At 41.7% G+C, this 17,075-nt stretch overlaps 1 protein-coding gene across 1 annotated transcript in view; it reads right to left on the bottom strand.

The window, feature by feature from the left end:
- Positions 1-7,371, bottom strand: part of LOC125900708 (G patch domain-containing protein 2-like) — a 33,046-nt gene extending 25,675 nt beyond the window's left edge. The window contains exons 1-4 of the mRNA XM_049595883.1: positions 7,351-7,371; positions 5,824-6,132; positions 3,874-4,002; positions 565-1,230 (exon numbers count right to left, since the gene is read on the bottom strand). Coding sequence (XP_049451840.1) covers positions 565-1,226 — 662 coding nt within the window. The 5' untranslated portion in view covers positions 1,227-1,230; positions 3,874-4,002; positions 5,824-6,132; positions 7,351-7,371. The remainder of the gene's footprint in view (positions 1-564; positions 1,231-3,873; positions 4,003-5,823; positions 6,133-7,350) is intronic.
- Between the last annotated feature and the right edge of the window lie 9,704 nt (positions 7,372-17,075).

The following is a 17,075-nucleotide window of genomic DNA, read 5'->3' as shown; positions in this document are numbered from 1 at the left end:
GCTATAGGAGATGAGGATGAAGAGACTCTATCATTCATTTTTAATGTCAACTCAATACTTTAAAGTGGAGCGGTATGATTGTGATACTTTTTTTTTGGTTTAGTTGAGGACACGCTGAATATTGACAAGTGGCTCGATGAAGACAGGCAGTATAGATCATCTTAAATGTCGCCTTGTTTAATTGCTCCTGTCTGATAGTAGTTATGCCCATGACTTTTATGTTATGGGTTTAACTGCCTTGGTAACTTTCCATTTAAAGGGTAAAAAGGGCTTTTAGAGTTTTGTGCTCCTTTTCAGTGTGGTTTTAATCTTGACTTTTTAAACGATGACAAGCTTAACATTTGGCTTATTGCAATGCTGTCAATTAAACGTAGGCTTTTGAAAACTGGGACAAATAATGAACCTAAAAGCTTTTTGAATATTCCCAAATACGGGCTGGATCTTTTTTTCTTTAAGGTCTAACTGTGTGATTAAATTGTATTAAATGAAGAGTTAGTTCTGACTCTGACATAAAAACAAAAAGAGGAAGAAAGTATAAATATCCTTTCTTGAATTTAACATTACCCCTCAGACATGTTCTCATCCGCAGCCTCTCTGTGTTCCTTGGCCATCTTCCTCTTCCAGCACTCCTTTCCCATCAGCCGGGCTCCATCGGTCTGTCGGTCTGCTCCCACCCAACCGCCAGACCTCTTCTTTGATCCTGACAGATGCTGCATCCTGGACGACCTATGTCTCCGTCTCCTATCTACACCGGAAACTTTTAACTTCTGCTGCAGCCTAACTGTGACATCTGAGGTCATACGTTTGACCTTCCTCCGCCTCCTGAGTTGTCTTCCTGGATTATTCTCAGTGAAGGAGTCAGATTCTGGCCAGGAGGGCTGCCTAGTCCTGACCGGGCCTCTCATGACAGAGCGCCATCGGTTGGTTGGAGTCATGTCGTCAGAGTCACTGCAGTTGGCCATGGAGGTGGTGATGGTTGAGGAGGAGTTCTTCCTGTATCCTTTAGTCTCGTCCAAACTGGACTCAGAGGCCTCAATCCAACATTGTCTGTGCTCCAGCGGATAGAGGGAAGATTCGCGATATCGCTTGCGGCCTCTGCGGCGGCGGATCTGCCTGCGCTGGTGCAGTGGACTCAGGACCATTTCCTCCCACAGCTCCCCAAGCTTGCTTTGCTCCGAGGTCTGCTCCAGAGCAGACACCAGGTCCTGCACCAGCTCATCCATCATGGTGCTGGAAACAAAGGTACAACAGAGTAAACTCAGGTGATGTCAAGACAAAGAGTTTAACACCATGGATGATGCTACATGAAAACAAATAGTCGGACATACAACAGCTATTACAATAAACAGAAGCAGAATGTGAAGCTAATGCTGAAGTGCCTAAAGAGACAGCTCCTCTGATGACCACTATATTCTGGTGTTGTCAAAATACATATGTTAATACGTATCAATGCATATCGATTCTGAATATCTGAGATGGTTTCAATCCTCATTTTCCGCAGGACTGATACACCGTCACAGCAGCTAATTTCACTTCATATAAACTGGGACTTTGTGGCTGCTTTGCTTGGGGCCATGTTCACTGGATAAAAAGGTGTAAGCATATTAAATAGTGTCAAGATGGTCGAGGCAATTCTGGGATTCTAGCGCCAAAATGGCTATGTGGCAAAATCCTTTAAGCCATTTCAATGCATTTAGGAACCCAAGAGTGACATCACACAGTGCAGGTGAACCAGTAATTGTGGTAGCAGGGGCTGAAAAAATAAATATATTTGACAGGGTGACATTATATACCATGAGATGATATTCATTTGTCTATCGTTTCTGTTGTGATTGTTGTCACTTACGATTTCTAGGTGTATGATGCCATTGTGACCAAAGTGGCAAGTCAACGAGCAAGACTGTTTTATGGCAGCATTTGATTTTGTTCAGTATTGTATTTTCATATGGTTTTTGCATCAATGTGATGATGTGTCTCGTATCTTGTTAGGTATTTCATATGCTGAATTATCCAAAACTCATATTGTTGTCTTGGTTATTTAGTCCTAAACTGTTTCTCAGGGGATTTTACAGAACATTTCAATATCCTATCATTATCAATAATCTCAACAAACATAACATTACATACACCCATTTCTACCCAAAGTTGTCTGTAACTGTGGTTTTTACCAATGGAAACATGTTTTCTGATATGAATGAATGAACGAAGGAAGGAATTTTATTATTGTGCCATGCATGCAGTAATGCCCAGCCTGCATGGGCTTCCAAGACACCATGAAATCAAAATAAGCCAGGACCAGAGTCCAGTGTACATATTTTCAGACAACATTAAACGGAGTGAAAATGTAGCAAAGCATTGCATACATAATCAGATTGTCACTGTCTAAGATCAAGTTCATGGATCACTCATGAAGGCATTTACCATGTAGCACTGACGAAAATCAAAATAAGTACTAATTAAACAATCATCTGAGCACCAGAAAATGTTAGGGTCTAGATCAGGGGTGTCAGACTCATTTCAATTCACAGGCATACTGTCTGATTTGATCGCAGGTGGGCTGGAGCAGTAAAACCATTGCATAATATCCTAGATATAACAAACACCTCCAAATTTGTCCCTTTTTTTGTTTAAAGACGTACATTTCAAAAATGCTAATCCATTTACAAAACAGATGACAAACAAATAAATAAATGCAATTTCAACAATATTTCTCAGTTTTTCCACATTAAGTCGACTACTCACTGGTATTACATGTGTATTTTTCTGTACATTTCTACTCCTGTGTAGCAATCCTTACATCACACACACCAAACTGATGTTAAAGAAAAGATCTGTATTCTGGTGGAAAAGCATTTGAAGCAACATTTTTACTTAAAGAATACTACTCACTGTTTAACTTCACACGTGCATCACTATTATGTGTGCAAGGCCATCCAGTGGGCCCAAATGCACCCTTTGGCGGGCCAGTTGTGGCCCCTGGGCCGTATGTTTGACACCCCTGGTTTAGACAAACCATTTCATGGAACATTTATTCTCTTAAGTCATCATAGTTTGTACAATATAAAAGAAAATGGGACTCACTTTTGACTTCACCCAAATCACATAACTCACATAATTTGTTTTCCTCCTGAATACTGTTGAATGGCCCAACCCCAAAGGCCAGTGGAAGAGTACAAATTCTCAGCTGTGCATCTAAAGATCTTTGGCTTCTAGATAAGCGAGATATTACATATGGTTCAGGGTCAAACTTCTGTTTCATTTGCACAGATGTCCTTTATTTAGGCACTGACAGAATAGACCCATATAAGCTAATTGTTGAGCACTGATATTAAATGACACATCTTACAAGGAGCTCTTGCAATTGAAATCTAATCTGACCACTGGAAGTGATGTCATCTCCATCTTTGGTTGTAATCTCTCTGCTAAAAATGGACCCAGAAATGCCAAGGTAGATCTGATCAAATATACACAGGCTAATGCCTATCTAGCAGCTTATAACTGTGAAACTTTCAGGCTCCCCTTGTTTGATTGAAACGATCGCCTGCACACCACCAGCAGCTAACAAACACTCACCGCATCTCCATTACTAGCTAAGAAAGCTGCAACATCAGTGCAGCAACACAATGGCAGAGGCAGGCAGGTCTGCCTGCATGCTCTGTGTTACATAACAACATCTAACACGTGAGCTGAGCACAAGGACAGCCTGAACAGCCAGTACAGCCACACATCCTCCTTCTGTTAACTATCAGCGAAACACACCGTTTAACAGCGTTTAGATTAGCACAGTAACCGTGTCACAATACGACTCAGAGCAGCTATCGTGATGTTATGTAACAATAGGCAGCACACAGTCCTCTGTGTTTGAGCACTCACCAGTCGCAGCTTGTCTTGTTTTGTTTTGAGCAGCACAGCTGGGACACCACCAGACGCACTTCCGCCCTGCTGTCCAGCCAATCAGGTGTCTCCGCCTCGCTGACAGCTCGCCACACCACCACAGTGCGCCTGCAGATAAAAACCAAAAAGTCTGTCTGCTGTGCTGCAGATAATGTGTTTAATATTAGCACAAGATCACCATAACAACTCTATGGCAAGCTGACAAACTATAGGTTTAGACTTTATTTATTTAATTATTTCATTGCAGTTTCCCTGTACCATGTCTGTGTTAGCCAATAGAAATTCTGCAGTGTAGTAATTATTTTATTTCCTATAGTGGGCTCTTGGATGAAAAAATCAAAATGTCCCTGTATATTTAAACCATCAGGGCCGTAGCTAGGATTGTAGATATACTAAGGTCACGAGTCAACGCCCCCCACCCCAACCCCCCAGAAAGTCTCAGATTTGTTTATATGTATTTCTCATACTGAGGTGTTCCTCTATATTTTCTTATTTTATAATGATCTTTATTCATAAAGCACGTTACAAAACAGAGTTACAAAGTGCTTTACATGTCAATAACTAAAACAGGCAAACGACAACTTCTAAAAGAACTAATAAAAGCACTTAAGTGTGTAAAAACCAAGGAAAAAAATACAGTCTAAATGAATCTTAAGTGCAATATTGTAGGCAAATGGACTTGTTTGAGGACATCATCCAAGAGGCGTCTTTAGTTCTGAACTGAAGCCTCTTGGACGAGAGGCTAAACGTCTTCAAGAAACTCAAGTAAGTCCAGCTGCCTACGATATAGCACCTATGATTACCATGACCTGGATGACTGAGAATCTTTAACGACAACCCAAGTAAAATCAGGAAAGGCTCTTCTACAAAAGTATGTTTTAAGAAGGGACTTAAAGAGATCACTGACACAGCCGACCTGATTTCCTCAGGCAGATTGTCCCAGAGCCTCGGGGCCCTGACAGCAAGCGCTCTGTCCCCCTTATTTTAAGTCTGACGATTCAAAACAAAAAAAAAGACAAACGAATTCCACACAACTTAATAACCCTGAACTTAATATGACAATATCACCAAATTAAAAGGGTCTTTCCAGGAACTACTTAAGAAATTATTGGGAAATTACAGACCCCCAAAACAAAACAACCAGTCCCTGTCACAAAAAGCTAAGTCGTGTTTCAAAGCATCTTCACATACTTTTTACTAAATATAAACTTACTTTAAGTCTTAAAATTAAGTCCAATTTTTGTTGTGACTGTTTCACAAAGGTGATTTTTAAAAGCACTGTGTATGGTGTCACCACTGAATTGCATTATATTGTCAGGTGATGCACCAGCAATGGCCTACTCACAATGTAATGCAATGCAAGACAATATAAATCACACACAAAGACCTCAAAACAAGAGACAGCAGGTCACCCATTAATCACAGAGTTGGTGGTTTGATCCCCAGCTACCCCTGTTCACGTCAAAGTGTCCTTGAGTGAAACACTAAACCCCAACTACTCCTGAAGTTAGTCAGTGGTGTTGTATAGCACCTCCGTTGCCATCTACAGTAGGTGTGAGTCTGTGAGTGTGCATTGGTGTTGTATAAATGCAGTTCATTAACCATTTACCTCAGTAATTGTTATATAGTTGAGTCAAACCTTCTGTGACAGAGTTTCAATGGAAATCAAACAGATTTAAGATTTACATCATCTTGATAAATCTACATGTATGTAACATATTGTAATTTCCTCAAACACATTCCTAACCCATGTTATGTTTGAGATTAGCTGTAGATTACCGTAATTCTATTACTTCTGCACCTTTTAAAACAATAGCGCGCTAACAAGTGTTTCATGATGTGACAACTCTCAGTAATGAAGAATTGTCTCTCAAAGCCAGTGTGTTGCTGAATGAAACACAAAAAAAGAAGGAAAAAAAAGTCATTTACCACTTCTTTCATCTCTCAGATGAAGGCAGCCCAAATAATAAAAAAATAAAAGTCTGTGAAAATGAGTACAAAAGCCATTTAATCTCTCTCATCTTCCTCTTAATAACTGCAAATTTCCCCTTGGGCCCATGGGAGAGGGCCTCTCTGTGCCGCTGCCACCTTATCTGTCGCCTCCATATTTCAGCATGCTGAGCGGCTCCCTCAGTACCCAGCCCCCGGCCTCCTCTCGCCGGGGCCTGTGGGGAAGCTGGGCTCCTGGGCCCGCCATTGTTCTGGCCTGGGAGGAAAGTCCGGAGAGAGCCCTGAAAGCTGGAGAGAGGGAATATTAAAAAAAAAAAAAAAATTGAGCCACTGCTTCATTAAGCGGCAGCCTTTCACAAGCAAACATATCAGAAACAGCCCCCTTTCAGAGGCAGTAATTAGCAATTTGGAAACCTTGCCCCCTCAGGATATACAGTTTCAATTTAGTCAGCAGCTTTAGATTCTTAGGCACTTAATATTCATTGTTTCTGCCATCTTCCCAATTTCTCAATGTACATTGTCTAGTCTTTCACTGGCGATAAAGTGTTTTATCTTTCATGTAATTCTTCTTTTCAATGAGCCCTCTGCAAGAGAAGTTAATTTTTATAAATAATTTTCAAAGGGATTTGCAAAGAATGTGAGGGATATGATAGCAAAGTGCTCTTCAGGAAGTGCTGGGCTGAATATCATGCGGAGCTTGTGCTTGATTGATTAAGTCTGGCTGTAAATAGTGTCCGGGAAAAGTTCCTGTGACTTACTGGGAAGTTATACTGCAGCGAAAACCTCTACGACTAATGACAGAGATCAGAAAGTAAAGAATACTCAAGATTGAATGATAATATTTGATAAAAGGACATCCAGATGTATCAGCACAGATAAAAAACATCTTCAGTTTGCAAGATTTGTAGCTTGATATTGGCTTATTTACTTCTATTTCACAATTACCGACTTATAAGTACTGTTATCATGAATTATGTGCCTGTGTTTATATTGGCATGGCAAACCCTCTGCGTGGATTCATGGCAAATGTTTGCGAACCGCTTATTAAGCCAAACCACATATCTTACCTCAGGGGGGCAAGACTGACACTTATCTTTGCCACCATGGAGCCTTTGTTTCAAAAACGCTACCACTTCCATTCATTTCCAATCAGCATTGTCTAATAGAAATAATTGATTTTTGCCTCTTTCCCACAAATGAAAAACGCTTGTGATTAAACATTTTGTCTCCAAATCTAAATTCCAAGATCCCCATCAACACTTGAGAAAAATAGGCAACTCATTAAAGCAAGAGAGAGAGAGAGAGAGAGAGAGAGAGAGAGAGAGAGAGAGAGAGAGAGAGAGAGAGAGAGAGAGAGAGAGAGAGAGAGAGAAGAAGAAGCAGCAGCAGCTAAGACGTGAAAAGAGGAGGCAGGGAATGAAATAATGAATGGAGTCCGAGTGAGCTATCTTTCCCAGGCAGAGCGCCACTAGGGATGCAAACTCTCAGCCACCAGAAATGAGCTACCTATCTGTGAAAAGAGTGACTGCTCCATCCTATTTGATTTGGCCCTCCTATCATCTCTTAAGAAGATGTCAGCCTTGCTTCTTCTATTGCTCTGAGCCTTTATCAACCCGGAGACGATTTCCCTGCAAAAAAAAAAAAAAAAAAAGAGGAGGGGGAGACGCATTTCAGTGCCTTTCAGGGAGCAACACTAAAGAATAAGTGTTATGCGATAAAAAGGGGGTTGTTAAATAGATCTGTCTATTTGTATGGTAATAATGATCGCTTAAAGACTCGGGGCTCCGTGACTTGTAGAACAAGGAAACAAATCTGTATTCAGGTGTTGTGTTCACACGACTCTCCAAACGACCTTGTGAAACTTTCATACAGTAAAAAATGAGTTGGATTCTCGAGTTTTTTTTCCGTTCCTCTTTGTTTGTAGCATTCTTTCTCCTGTCCTTTTAGAGTGGAGGAGTCCCTGCACTGAGCAAAGCTGCCCATCTCAAACTACTGGAGCTCTCTGCATTTTAAATGATCTTTGTCACAGTTTTTCTTGACAGATTTGAAACATTAAATTCAATATCAGCCATAAATTTCTAACAGTGTGTCTGGTAGTTTATTATGTTTGGATACTTGTGATGGGGTCTTGAATTCTTTGCTACTTTTAACATGATTTCAGACCATTTAAAATAATATTGGCAGTAGTGGAGAAAGTATTTAGACCTTGTACTTAGGCAAAATTAGCAATACCAGAACTTCAAATACACTCAAGCACAAGAAAAAATCCTGCTTGAACAAAAGTACAGAAGTACTGGCAGCAAAATATACTTAAAGTATCAAAAGCATATATACATGGGTTGTTACTGATTTATTGATGCATTAACATGTAAGCAGCATTTTAGTACTGTAACAATGATTTTTGTTTTTCCATCTTTAAAGCAAATAATAACCAGAGGTAGGATCAAGTCTTTGTTTTGCAAATTGCAAATAAGTCTAAAGTATTCGTACTCAACTCCCAAGACAAGTTCCAAGTCAAGACAGACAAGTCTTGACTAAAGTCTCAAGTCCTAAACTTTGAGTTTTGAGTCCTAAACAAGTCATACTGCGCTCTTCAACAAATGCCATTTTAACTACAGAGTAATACGATATTAAATTTACAGAAATCATAAATAGTTTTTAAAATTTGTTTTTATTTGTCAATATAACTTTGTTGGAAGTTGTTATGTCTTTATCTGTAATTTTTTTACCCACACAGTACTCAATTTGGTTATTGCTGACCATTTGAGTAGTTTTTGTACATCAACAAAAATATCTTTGGTATTGTTTTTTTCCAACTGGTGCTCAGTAACATAATATCCTTCAGAGAACTCGTATTCCATGCGGAAGGTCCAGGATTCGAATCCTGCTGTGGTTGGCGTCAGCAAAGGCATGGGGTCACAAGAGGTTCCCACCACCGAATCAAAGGGATCAGATTCCTTAAGGAGGCATCAGAATAAGACGGTAACTCTGGAATCTGAGCCCAAGTCCTCAACGAGGGCACATCTCAAGCCTGTTGTAGACGGGAGGTTCCAGACGTAAAAGCAGATTCAGCTCTCTCCTGCAACTTGATTGGATGCTGTCGGATTGGTTCAAACAAAGCAGATGTTGTGAATTACGTGACGACTTGCTGGTAATGAATAGCGTTAAAGCATCAGCTGATTCAAGAAATGAAGGGAAATAAAGTGATTCAAGGTATCAAGCATTTTCAAGTCAAAAGGCTCAAGTCCAAATGCAGTGACCAGGCATTGGCGTTTAAGTCCAAGTCCAATTGCGAGTCTAAGGTCATCAAATTTGTGACCCAGGTAATGTGACTTCAATCCACAGCTCTAACAGTAACTGTAGCAGTCAGACACTGTATATGTGGCTGAAAATGTTTCTTTAGAAATGTAGTAGAAGTATAAAGTAGGATAAAATGGGAATACTTACAAGTAAAGTGCAAGTACCTCAATATTGTACCTACAGTGCTGTGGTACATGATCTAAATGTTACTTTCCACAACTGAATATTGGCTACCCTTTAATATCGATTACCAGTTCCTCAGCATTGTAAGTGTGTCCCAGTTTCACCAAAACCATCAAAACCACAGCAATACCTGCTGACTGTCAAAAAGCCAACCCTCAGGTCTCTCATTAGGATTCAAAGGCTCCGGTCCTCTGTCCCCAGGTGAAATACACCATTAACAAAATTATCTGAAAAGCTGCGCCCATAAACCTCAGGAGCATTGTTTTGTTGTTGTCAAGCAAATCAAATAGTAAATAGGGGGTTTGTTTGTTGTGCTGCGTACCTGGAGACCCTCCTGTACAATGTTTCAGATGCATCACTGTCATGGGTGGCCATATCAAGCTGCTCCACCAAGTTGCATTTGACATGTCAATTTAGCAGGTGGCGGGTTGAAAACAGAGCCCGGTCTGATGATCTTTTATCTCCTCTTTTTTTTTTTAAGATATTTTTTGGGCATTTTTTGCCTTTAATGGACAGGACAGTTAAGTGTGAAAGGGGGAGAGAGAGAGAGGGGATGACATGCAGCAAAGGGCCACAGGCTGGACTCGAACCTGAGCCGCTGCGGCAACAGTCTTGTACGTGGGGCACCTGCTCTACCACTAAGCCACTGATGCCCCTTTTATCTCCTCTTTTGATATCTGCAAGGCATGTCTGTGTAAACAGGTCAGCTCAAAAATGTCAGATTCTTCAAACAGAGCAGCAGAAGGCTTTACGTTTATGTGACTGAAAAGTCCTCATGTCACTGCTGGTGTAATTCTCTCTGTATTATTCATGTGTAAACCTTTGACCTTTGTTTCTTGTCATGTTCTCTCCTCATGTTTCCAGTCTTAAGAAATGGGTTTACACTTCTTATCTTGTATATTTTGCCAGATATTACTTACTCTATTGTTTCTAAAACTGGGCCCAGTGTGTGACTCTGACCCAGGGAACCCACTGGCTGTTGTGTTTGTAAATGTTAAATTATGATTACTGCACTTAGTGTTACGAAAAAGCAAGATTTTGCCCCAAAAAACACTTTTAAAAAATTATATGTCAATTAGAAATATTGTGTCTTTGTTGAAACTAAGTGTTCTTTTGTCATTTCTTTCTTCAGTATTTCAATGCTTTGTTATGCTTTGAAGGTCTGTCAGTGCTACAGAATGTTAGACACATGAGCAGTATTCAAGGTGTCCAAAAAGCATTCTTAAGCATCTCACCACTTATAAAATTACAATTGTGTGTGTTTTGTGTTGTACTGTACTGCTGCCTGATCAGAGGAGGACACAGACAACACAAAGCTCTCCAGGCCCGGCGCTGAAGCACTAGAGTAGATTGATTAGCCTGCTCAGTTTGGCTGATTAATCAGAGCCTGTTAGGTGGAAACGAGCACCATTTACGGCTGATTATCTTTCCAGAAGGCAAAATCTTAAGGTACAGTGTAATCCACAGTGGAACTTTTTAACCTCTGTTTAAATCCAGCACTTTCCAGCTCCTGACTTCAGTGATAAAAATGCTGCTTAAGTTTGGTTTTGTGAAGTTTCACATTACTGCTGTAGGACTATTGGGCTCAGTGTTTTTCCACTTGAATTTGATAATGGCCATCAAGTCAAAGCAGAAGGGAAAAATATTTCCCTCAATCAGTTCATGCATTAAATTCAGCAAAAAAATTACCAGACATGCTAATTACAATGGCAGCTAAATTACCTATAGGTAAAGGCTGTAGCCTGAACCCTCAGGTAGGGACCTCCTGATCATCCAAAGATTTAGGCTGAAGAGGACAAGACATAAAGATGAAAATCCTGCTTGAGTGGCTACAAATTCATTAGGAAGACAGGTGGTAATATCATTGATTTTTACTCATTTAATTCATGTTCTGTTGTTCCCATAATTCAAACTTTCAGCTCCTTTTTTAAGCAATTTCTTTTTATAAATACTTAACCCTTAACCCTGTTTCACTGTTTTCTGTATAACAGACTTAAAGGAGCTCTGACTTAATTCTGATGTAGAAAAGGTCTTTAACTGTTCTAGCTAAAAATACTTTTATATTAAGGTCATTCTAAGCCTTCCAGAAAGGATAACATGTGACAACCCACATGTCGATGTCTTTGTTCGGCACTGTCAACATGAAATTTCAGGTATTTTCTTTTTTTCTCTAATTGTTCTCAGGGAAAATGACATACTCAAATGTCAAAAACAAATACTATAATATTGTTCAAATGTAAGAGAAAATATACTCCTATTTTGACTGTTATTTTGCATTGATATGTGAAATCTTAACTTCCATATATAGAGTCAGAATAAAACAAACATTATTTTCACGTTTCTACACCTTAACCTCTTTGTTCTGTTCATCTTTCTTATTTCTTTAAAAATAGTTTTTTTAATAATATTTTTTTCTATTTGTGTTTAAATGTTTAAACAGTGTTTCCCATTGAGTGTTACATTACAATATGTAAAGCACTTTGAATTAGCTTTGCGTCTCCTTAGGCAGTAGGAAATTGTGACATCTAATCAGTAAATCAAGGAAATAATCTACAGATGAATTGACAATAAAGAGAATCTTTAGGTTCAGCCCTAGTGCTAAATAAACTTCCCATAACTGGTTTTACAAAGTTTCATGTGTAGCTCTACGACAAGCAAGAACAGCTTTCATCTTGTGCTACAATGAAGAACCAAAACTAACTAAACTAACTATGGGCTCTGCTCCAGTAGCAGTGAAAGAAAGACTTTATGCAAAGTGTCTGTGACCTTTTACATTGAAATGAGCTTGATATTATAGTAATGCTGACACTTCCAAATTGGAGAGTGAACACCTATCACCCTGAGGACAGCTGCAATCACCCTTTTCATCTTGTACAGTTCATTCTCAATGGAGCTAGACCACAGTGTGACACAGGACTTTCCTCTCTATCACTACCACTCAACCACCAGCTATGGGGGACAGAAACAAAGATTCAGTAACATAAACCAAACTGTGTTGCAAGGTGTTGGAAACTGTGTTTATCTGTGGGAGAGCTGTGTTTTCATAGTAGGCACAATTGCTCACAGGTTTCTCTCTGAGTAGTAGAAAAAGGAGATCTCTGGTGGTGCCGGTGAGCTCGTCTCTGTGGTCGACCCTTTAATGTCCACACCACACCTCAAGCTATTGTCCAGCCCTGCAGCCAGCGCTCGGCTCCAGAGTGGCCTTCCCCAGCCTGGTCACCCGTTTCCATTTATCTGCTGGGATAACTATAAAAATCTGTCAGGAGGAGGGTGGGCTTTTTTTTTTTTTCCCTCCCGCTCAGCTCAGCCCAGCTGGCAGATTGAGAGCCCCCTGTAATGCACAAGTCTGTTTTTATTATTCTTGCTGGGGGAACACTATTTCATCAAGTGCATGATTCCACAGAAGAGAGGAGATAGCCCCAGCCCGGCTATATTTCTTCCAATCAAACATTCCAAGGGGAAAAAATGAGTGGGTGCCATCAAATTCCAGAATAATGCTGCCAGATTTTATGTAAAAAGAAGGACTGATGGACAAATACAGGAAGGCAAGACAAGTTTAATGACGTGTGTTCAGGAGCTGAGATTGGAAAACTGACAGAGAAAAGCAGCCTCTTTGCTGGAATATAAATTGTTGTGCGCTGTAAAAAGGCTTTTATCTGGAGTGAATATGGGACGAAATACACAGGTCAGGGTTAAGTCATTTTCTCCGGCAAGTTAAGCGAATAATGAAGGCGAGCCCGCGCGGAGAGGAGCACTGCTACTGCCAGTTTGTCTTCATTTATTATGCCAAATCTCATGATTTTGGCGTTGGCGCAGTGAGTGCTCTGGCGCGCACCGGTGGACGACATATCGCTTAATTTACACAAGGTAATGAAAGCAGGGAATGGGAGGACAAAACAATTTACCTGCTGACACGGGAAGAAGTGATTTGCGAACATGGGGGGTGAGCGAAAGAGCAGGCAGAGGGCCAGGGCCAAGGGGTGCAAGAGGAGCAGAGATAGGGATGAGGGGAAGAAAGGAGGGAAGGGAGGGGGGGCAAGGAAGAATAAAAGAATGGTAGGTGTAGGAAAAAAACAAACGGATGAGAATGGCTTCAGCCTGTGCTTGTCAGGTGATGATGATGGCTTCGATGAGGCAACAGTAAACTCTCACTCTGTCTCTCCCTCCCCCCACAGACGCACAAAAACACACGCAATCAGGGGGCGAAATTGACCTCAAATCTGGAGAGTCTGTGCTGACAAGGCCCTTGTTTTACTCCTCTTTTCCCCCACCAATTGTAATCACTTCTCAGAGTGCCACTTGTGTGGCAGGAATGGGCGGCTTGAACATCACTCTGGGGCCGCAACAGGTATTTTCACCCAAAGACCAAATCTCTGACTGCTGTCTCACATCGAGTTTCACTGACCAGTTCAGTGAGCATGTATTATTAATGTATGTTTAGATTTTTCTTGCAGAATTAAGGGTCCAGCATGTAGGATTTAGGGGATATGCACAATTGTAATGAGATATAATAAGTATGTTTAAGTGTATATTCACCTGAAAAATAAGAATTTATTGTGCTTTTGTTACCTTAGAATGAGCTGTTTATATCTACGCGGGGAGTCCACCATGTTGCACCACCATGTTTCTACATTTGCCCAGAATGGACAAACCAAACACTGACTCTAGACAGGGTCAGGGACGAGCTGGACAGTGTCAGAAAAACTCTGATTTTTAAAAATGAAACTGCTTTATTCAGTGTTTTACCAGGTAAATCACCTTGTCCCTTTGTTTTGGAGAGGAGGAGATCTCTGCAAATAATTCAGCTCCTGGTAAAAACCTACTGAGCACTGAACACTTAAGGAATCCTAACCAGGAGTTCACACTTGGCACACAGGAGAAGTTTCAGCTGGTTGCAATCTGCAATCTTCACCGTTAGATGCCACTAAATCTTACACACTGTTCCTCTAAAACTGACATTTTAAAAATAAGTTTTATCTGCCTTGCAAAGATGTCATGTACCAGCATAACTTGTTCTGTATCCACTTACACTGTAATCAGAGCCAAAGAAATTACCCAAATTAGGAGTACCACACAAATGATCCAGATCTAAATTAGCGCCGTCGACAGCCAATCACTCCACAGTATTGATGGATGCGTTAAAAGTGCACGATTGGCCATTCAGCTCAGGGCCTTTCACACAAAGAGAAAAGAGTCTGGCGGAGACTCCCTGACAATATGGCTAGAGCAGCACTGTAATTTTCCAATCACTAGCCCTTCAGGCCAGGCCACTCCTTAGGGCAGTAAGATCAGATGAGCTCCGGCATTTTCTTTTGTAAGAGGCCAAACTCTATTTGTCTGCTCGCAGGAACAAAAACAATCAGGGAGCCGAGAGAGACCGGCTTTTTGGTCTCTCTGGAGAAGGGCCAAAGACAGAGCAGGAGGAGGAGGGGGACAGTGGGGTGACACAGATAACCGAGTCCCCCCCATCCCCCTCCAACCCTCCCACCTGCTGTGGGTGGTTGGTTCTGGTGATGATGAACGGGGACGCGGCTCAGCACCAGGTCCCTGCTGTCAGGGCTCTCCGCAGGACGAGACAGAGAGAGGAAGTGTCACTCTCGGCGGGCCTGCTGGGCCAACCTGGACTCTGCTGAGTCCTGCTGCTCGAGTCTTCACAACAAATCAAACACCATAACACCCACCCCTCCCCGAATACGGCCACACACACAGCCAGGCCTCCGCCACTGTCTGGAAGAATGTGTTAGGAAGCATAACCAGACTGCTGAGCATGCTGCATCTGAATATCTGCTCCTGTCTGTCAGGTGTTTGGTCGGATGAGGACTGATATTTAGGAATATCCAGCTTAGCTCTCGTTGGAAGAGAAAAACTAGTCCTTGGGCTGCGGTTGTAAGAATGGGGGGCTCCCTGCAGCCTCTCCTCTGTCCTCCACCCTTCCCTGGCCACAGCTCTCTCCACAGGCTTATATCCCCTCACAATGAGAGGTGACAGTGAACAGTGGAACTCGTCAGTGTGAATAACACGCAGTCATGCTTGGTGAGACCCTCTGGTGGAGCACGACACACGCTCGCGCACACACCAAGGCTCAAGGGCCCAGCGGTAGGCATGCTGTCAACCTCGGTGCACTGCCTTCTATTACAGCTTAACTGGGGACAAATTGAGCAATCTGATGGGTTAAATTTGACATGTTTGCCCGTCTGACCTGTGTTTGCTGTACAGTACAATCACTTTCCATAGCTCCATGGGGTGAAAACAGCAAGCTGTATGAGTTCTTAATGAATGCAATCAACATAACGTTCAGTCCAGGATCATAACGAAGGTCAGAGCGACATTTTTCAAGTTTACAAACTCAGCTGAGCTCACATTACTCTACCATCAGGTCTGTGGTAGTCCCTCGGTCGTGTGCTGTTCTCTTGAGTCTTGCCGTGTCCTTCAGTAGCACCTTATAAGAGCAGTCCATAACACAACCACTGGTCAGGCTTAATTTACCCACTTTCTCTGTCCACTGCCCCATCAGCATATAGTATCACATAACTGCTAATGGGCTAATGGAGGGAGGAGGGAGGGAGCAGGAGCGAGAGGAAGACAGCGGTAGTTAGGGAAATGGAGCTCAGGTTCATCCAAACATTTAATAACTTATCCAATCTGGAGCGTTCACCTCTTACTGGTCTAATTATATCATTTAACTTGCCTGGAAGAAGGGGCCAGCGTGGACACTGCTTCTTACAGTGTCATCACATAATTATGACTTATGCCAGCACGGCCTAGCAAGCCGGATGAAGTCAGCTTGCCATAAATTTTAATGATCACTTAGACAATACGAACATTTGCAGGGGCCTTCCACAGCATTGGCAGGGAAATATGGACACCGTCGCGCAGAAAAGCTGAAGTGTGGAAACAGATGGAGAGGAGAGAGGTAACGGGAGAGGAGAGGCATGCTACAGGAAGTAGAGGGAGGAGAGATTTGTGTGGCATGTTTTGGGGAAGGTGAGTTTAGACCGGGCAGACACAGCCGCTTGACTGTGTGGGATCAGGTTCTGTGGTCACCGGGCTGCTTAGAGGCCAACGTCAGGCTGTCAGAGGGCTAAACACCCGAGTATAGTCTGTTTCAATGGAAAAACAGCAGCTGACACTCAACGCTTGTGGGCCAACTGCTGACCTCATTCTGCGAGTAAAAGGCGCTGGACGGAGGGGAAGAAAGCCTGGCACGTCTAGTATGGAAAGTCGATGCTTTATTCCTCAGTGGAGCAGAAGTTTCTAATAACTTTCAAAAGTTGGAAAAAAAGAGAAAAGGCCATAATGGTGGGAAAATAGATGGGGCATAATGGAAAGAGCTGAGCGTCTTTTTTTTAATAGCTGTAAAATGGCTAATTAGCGCTCTATGATTGATCATTGTGGGAGGACGCATTGGGAGGTTTGAGTCTCCTGGGCTTTAATAGTTTTCTGGTAAAATAATTTTACATTTCTGGTGTAATTAAGAAACGTTCTGTGACCTCTGTGACCTTTGGTGTGTGGAAATGTATTTTTACGAGGGGCTCATTTAATGTTGTGTCAATAAATATGACATTTATTATGAGAAAATGTATCCTCGCATTAAAAACGTGTGTAAACCTATACTGCAGAATAAGAGATATTGATTTCAACATGCAGGTGGCCTACACAGATATTCTGCACTTATGAAAAAAGCAGAAGGGAGAGGAGGCCAAAGAGAAGCTGATCTCTCTTGCACTTAATATTAATGTCTGTTTTGT

The sequence above is a fragment of the Epinephelus fuscoguttatus genome, linkage group LG14 (genome assembly GCF_011397635.1).
Source record: "Epinephelus fuscoguttatus linkage group LG14, E.fuscoguttatus.final_Chr_v1".
Taxonomy (NCBI): domain Eukaryota; kingdom Metazoa; phylum Chordata; class Actinopteri; order Perciformes; family Serranidae; genus Epinephelus; species Epinephelus fuscoguttatus.
Note: the sequence above shows the minus strand (reverse complement) of the source record. Positions and strands in the feature narration are given on the sequence as shown.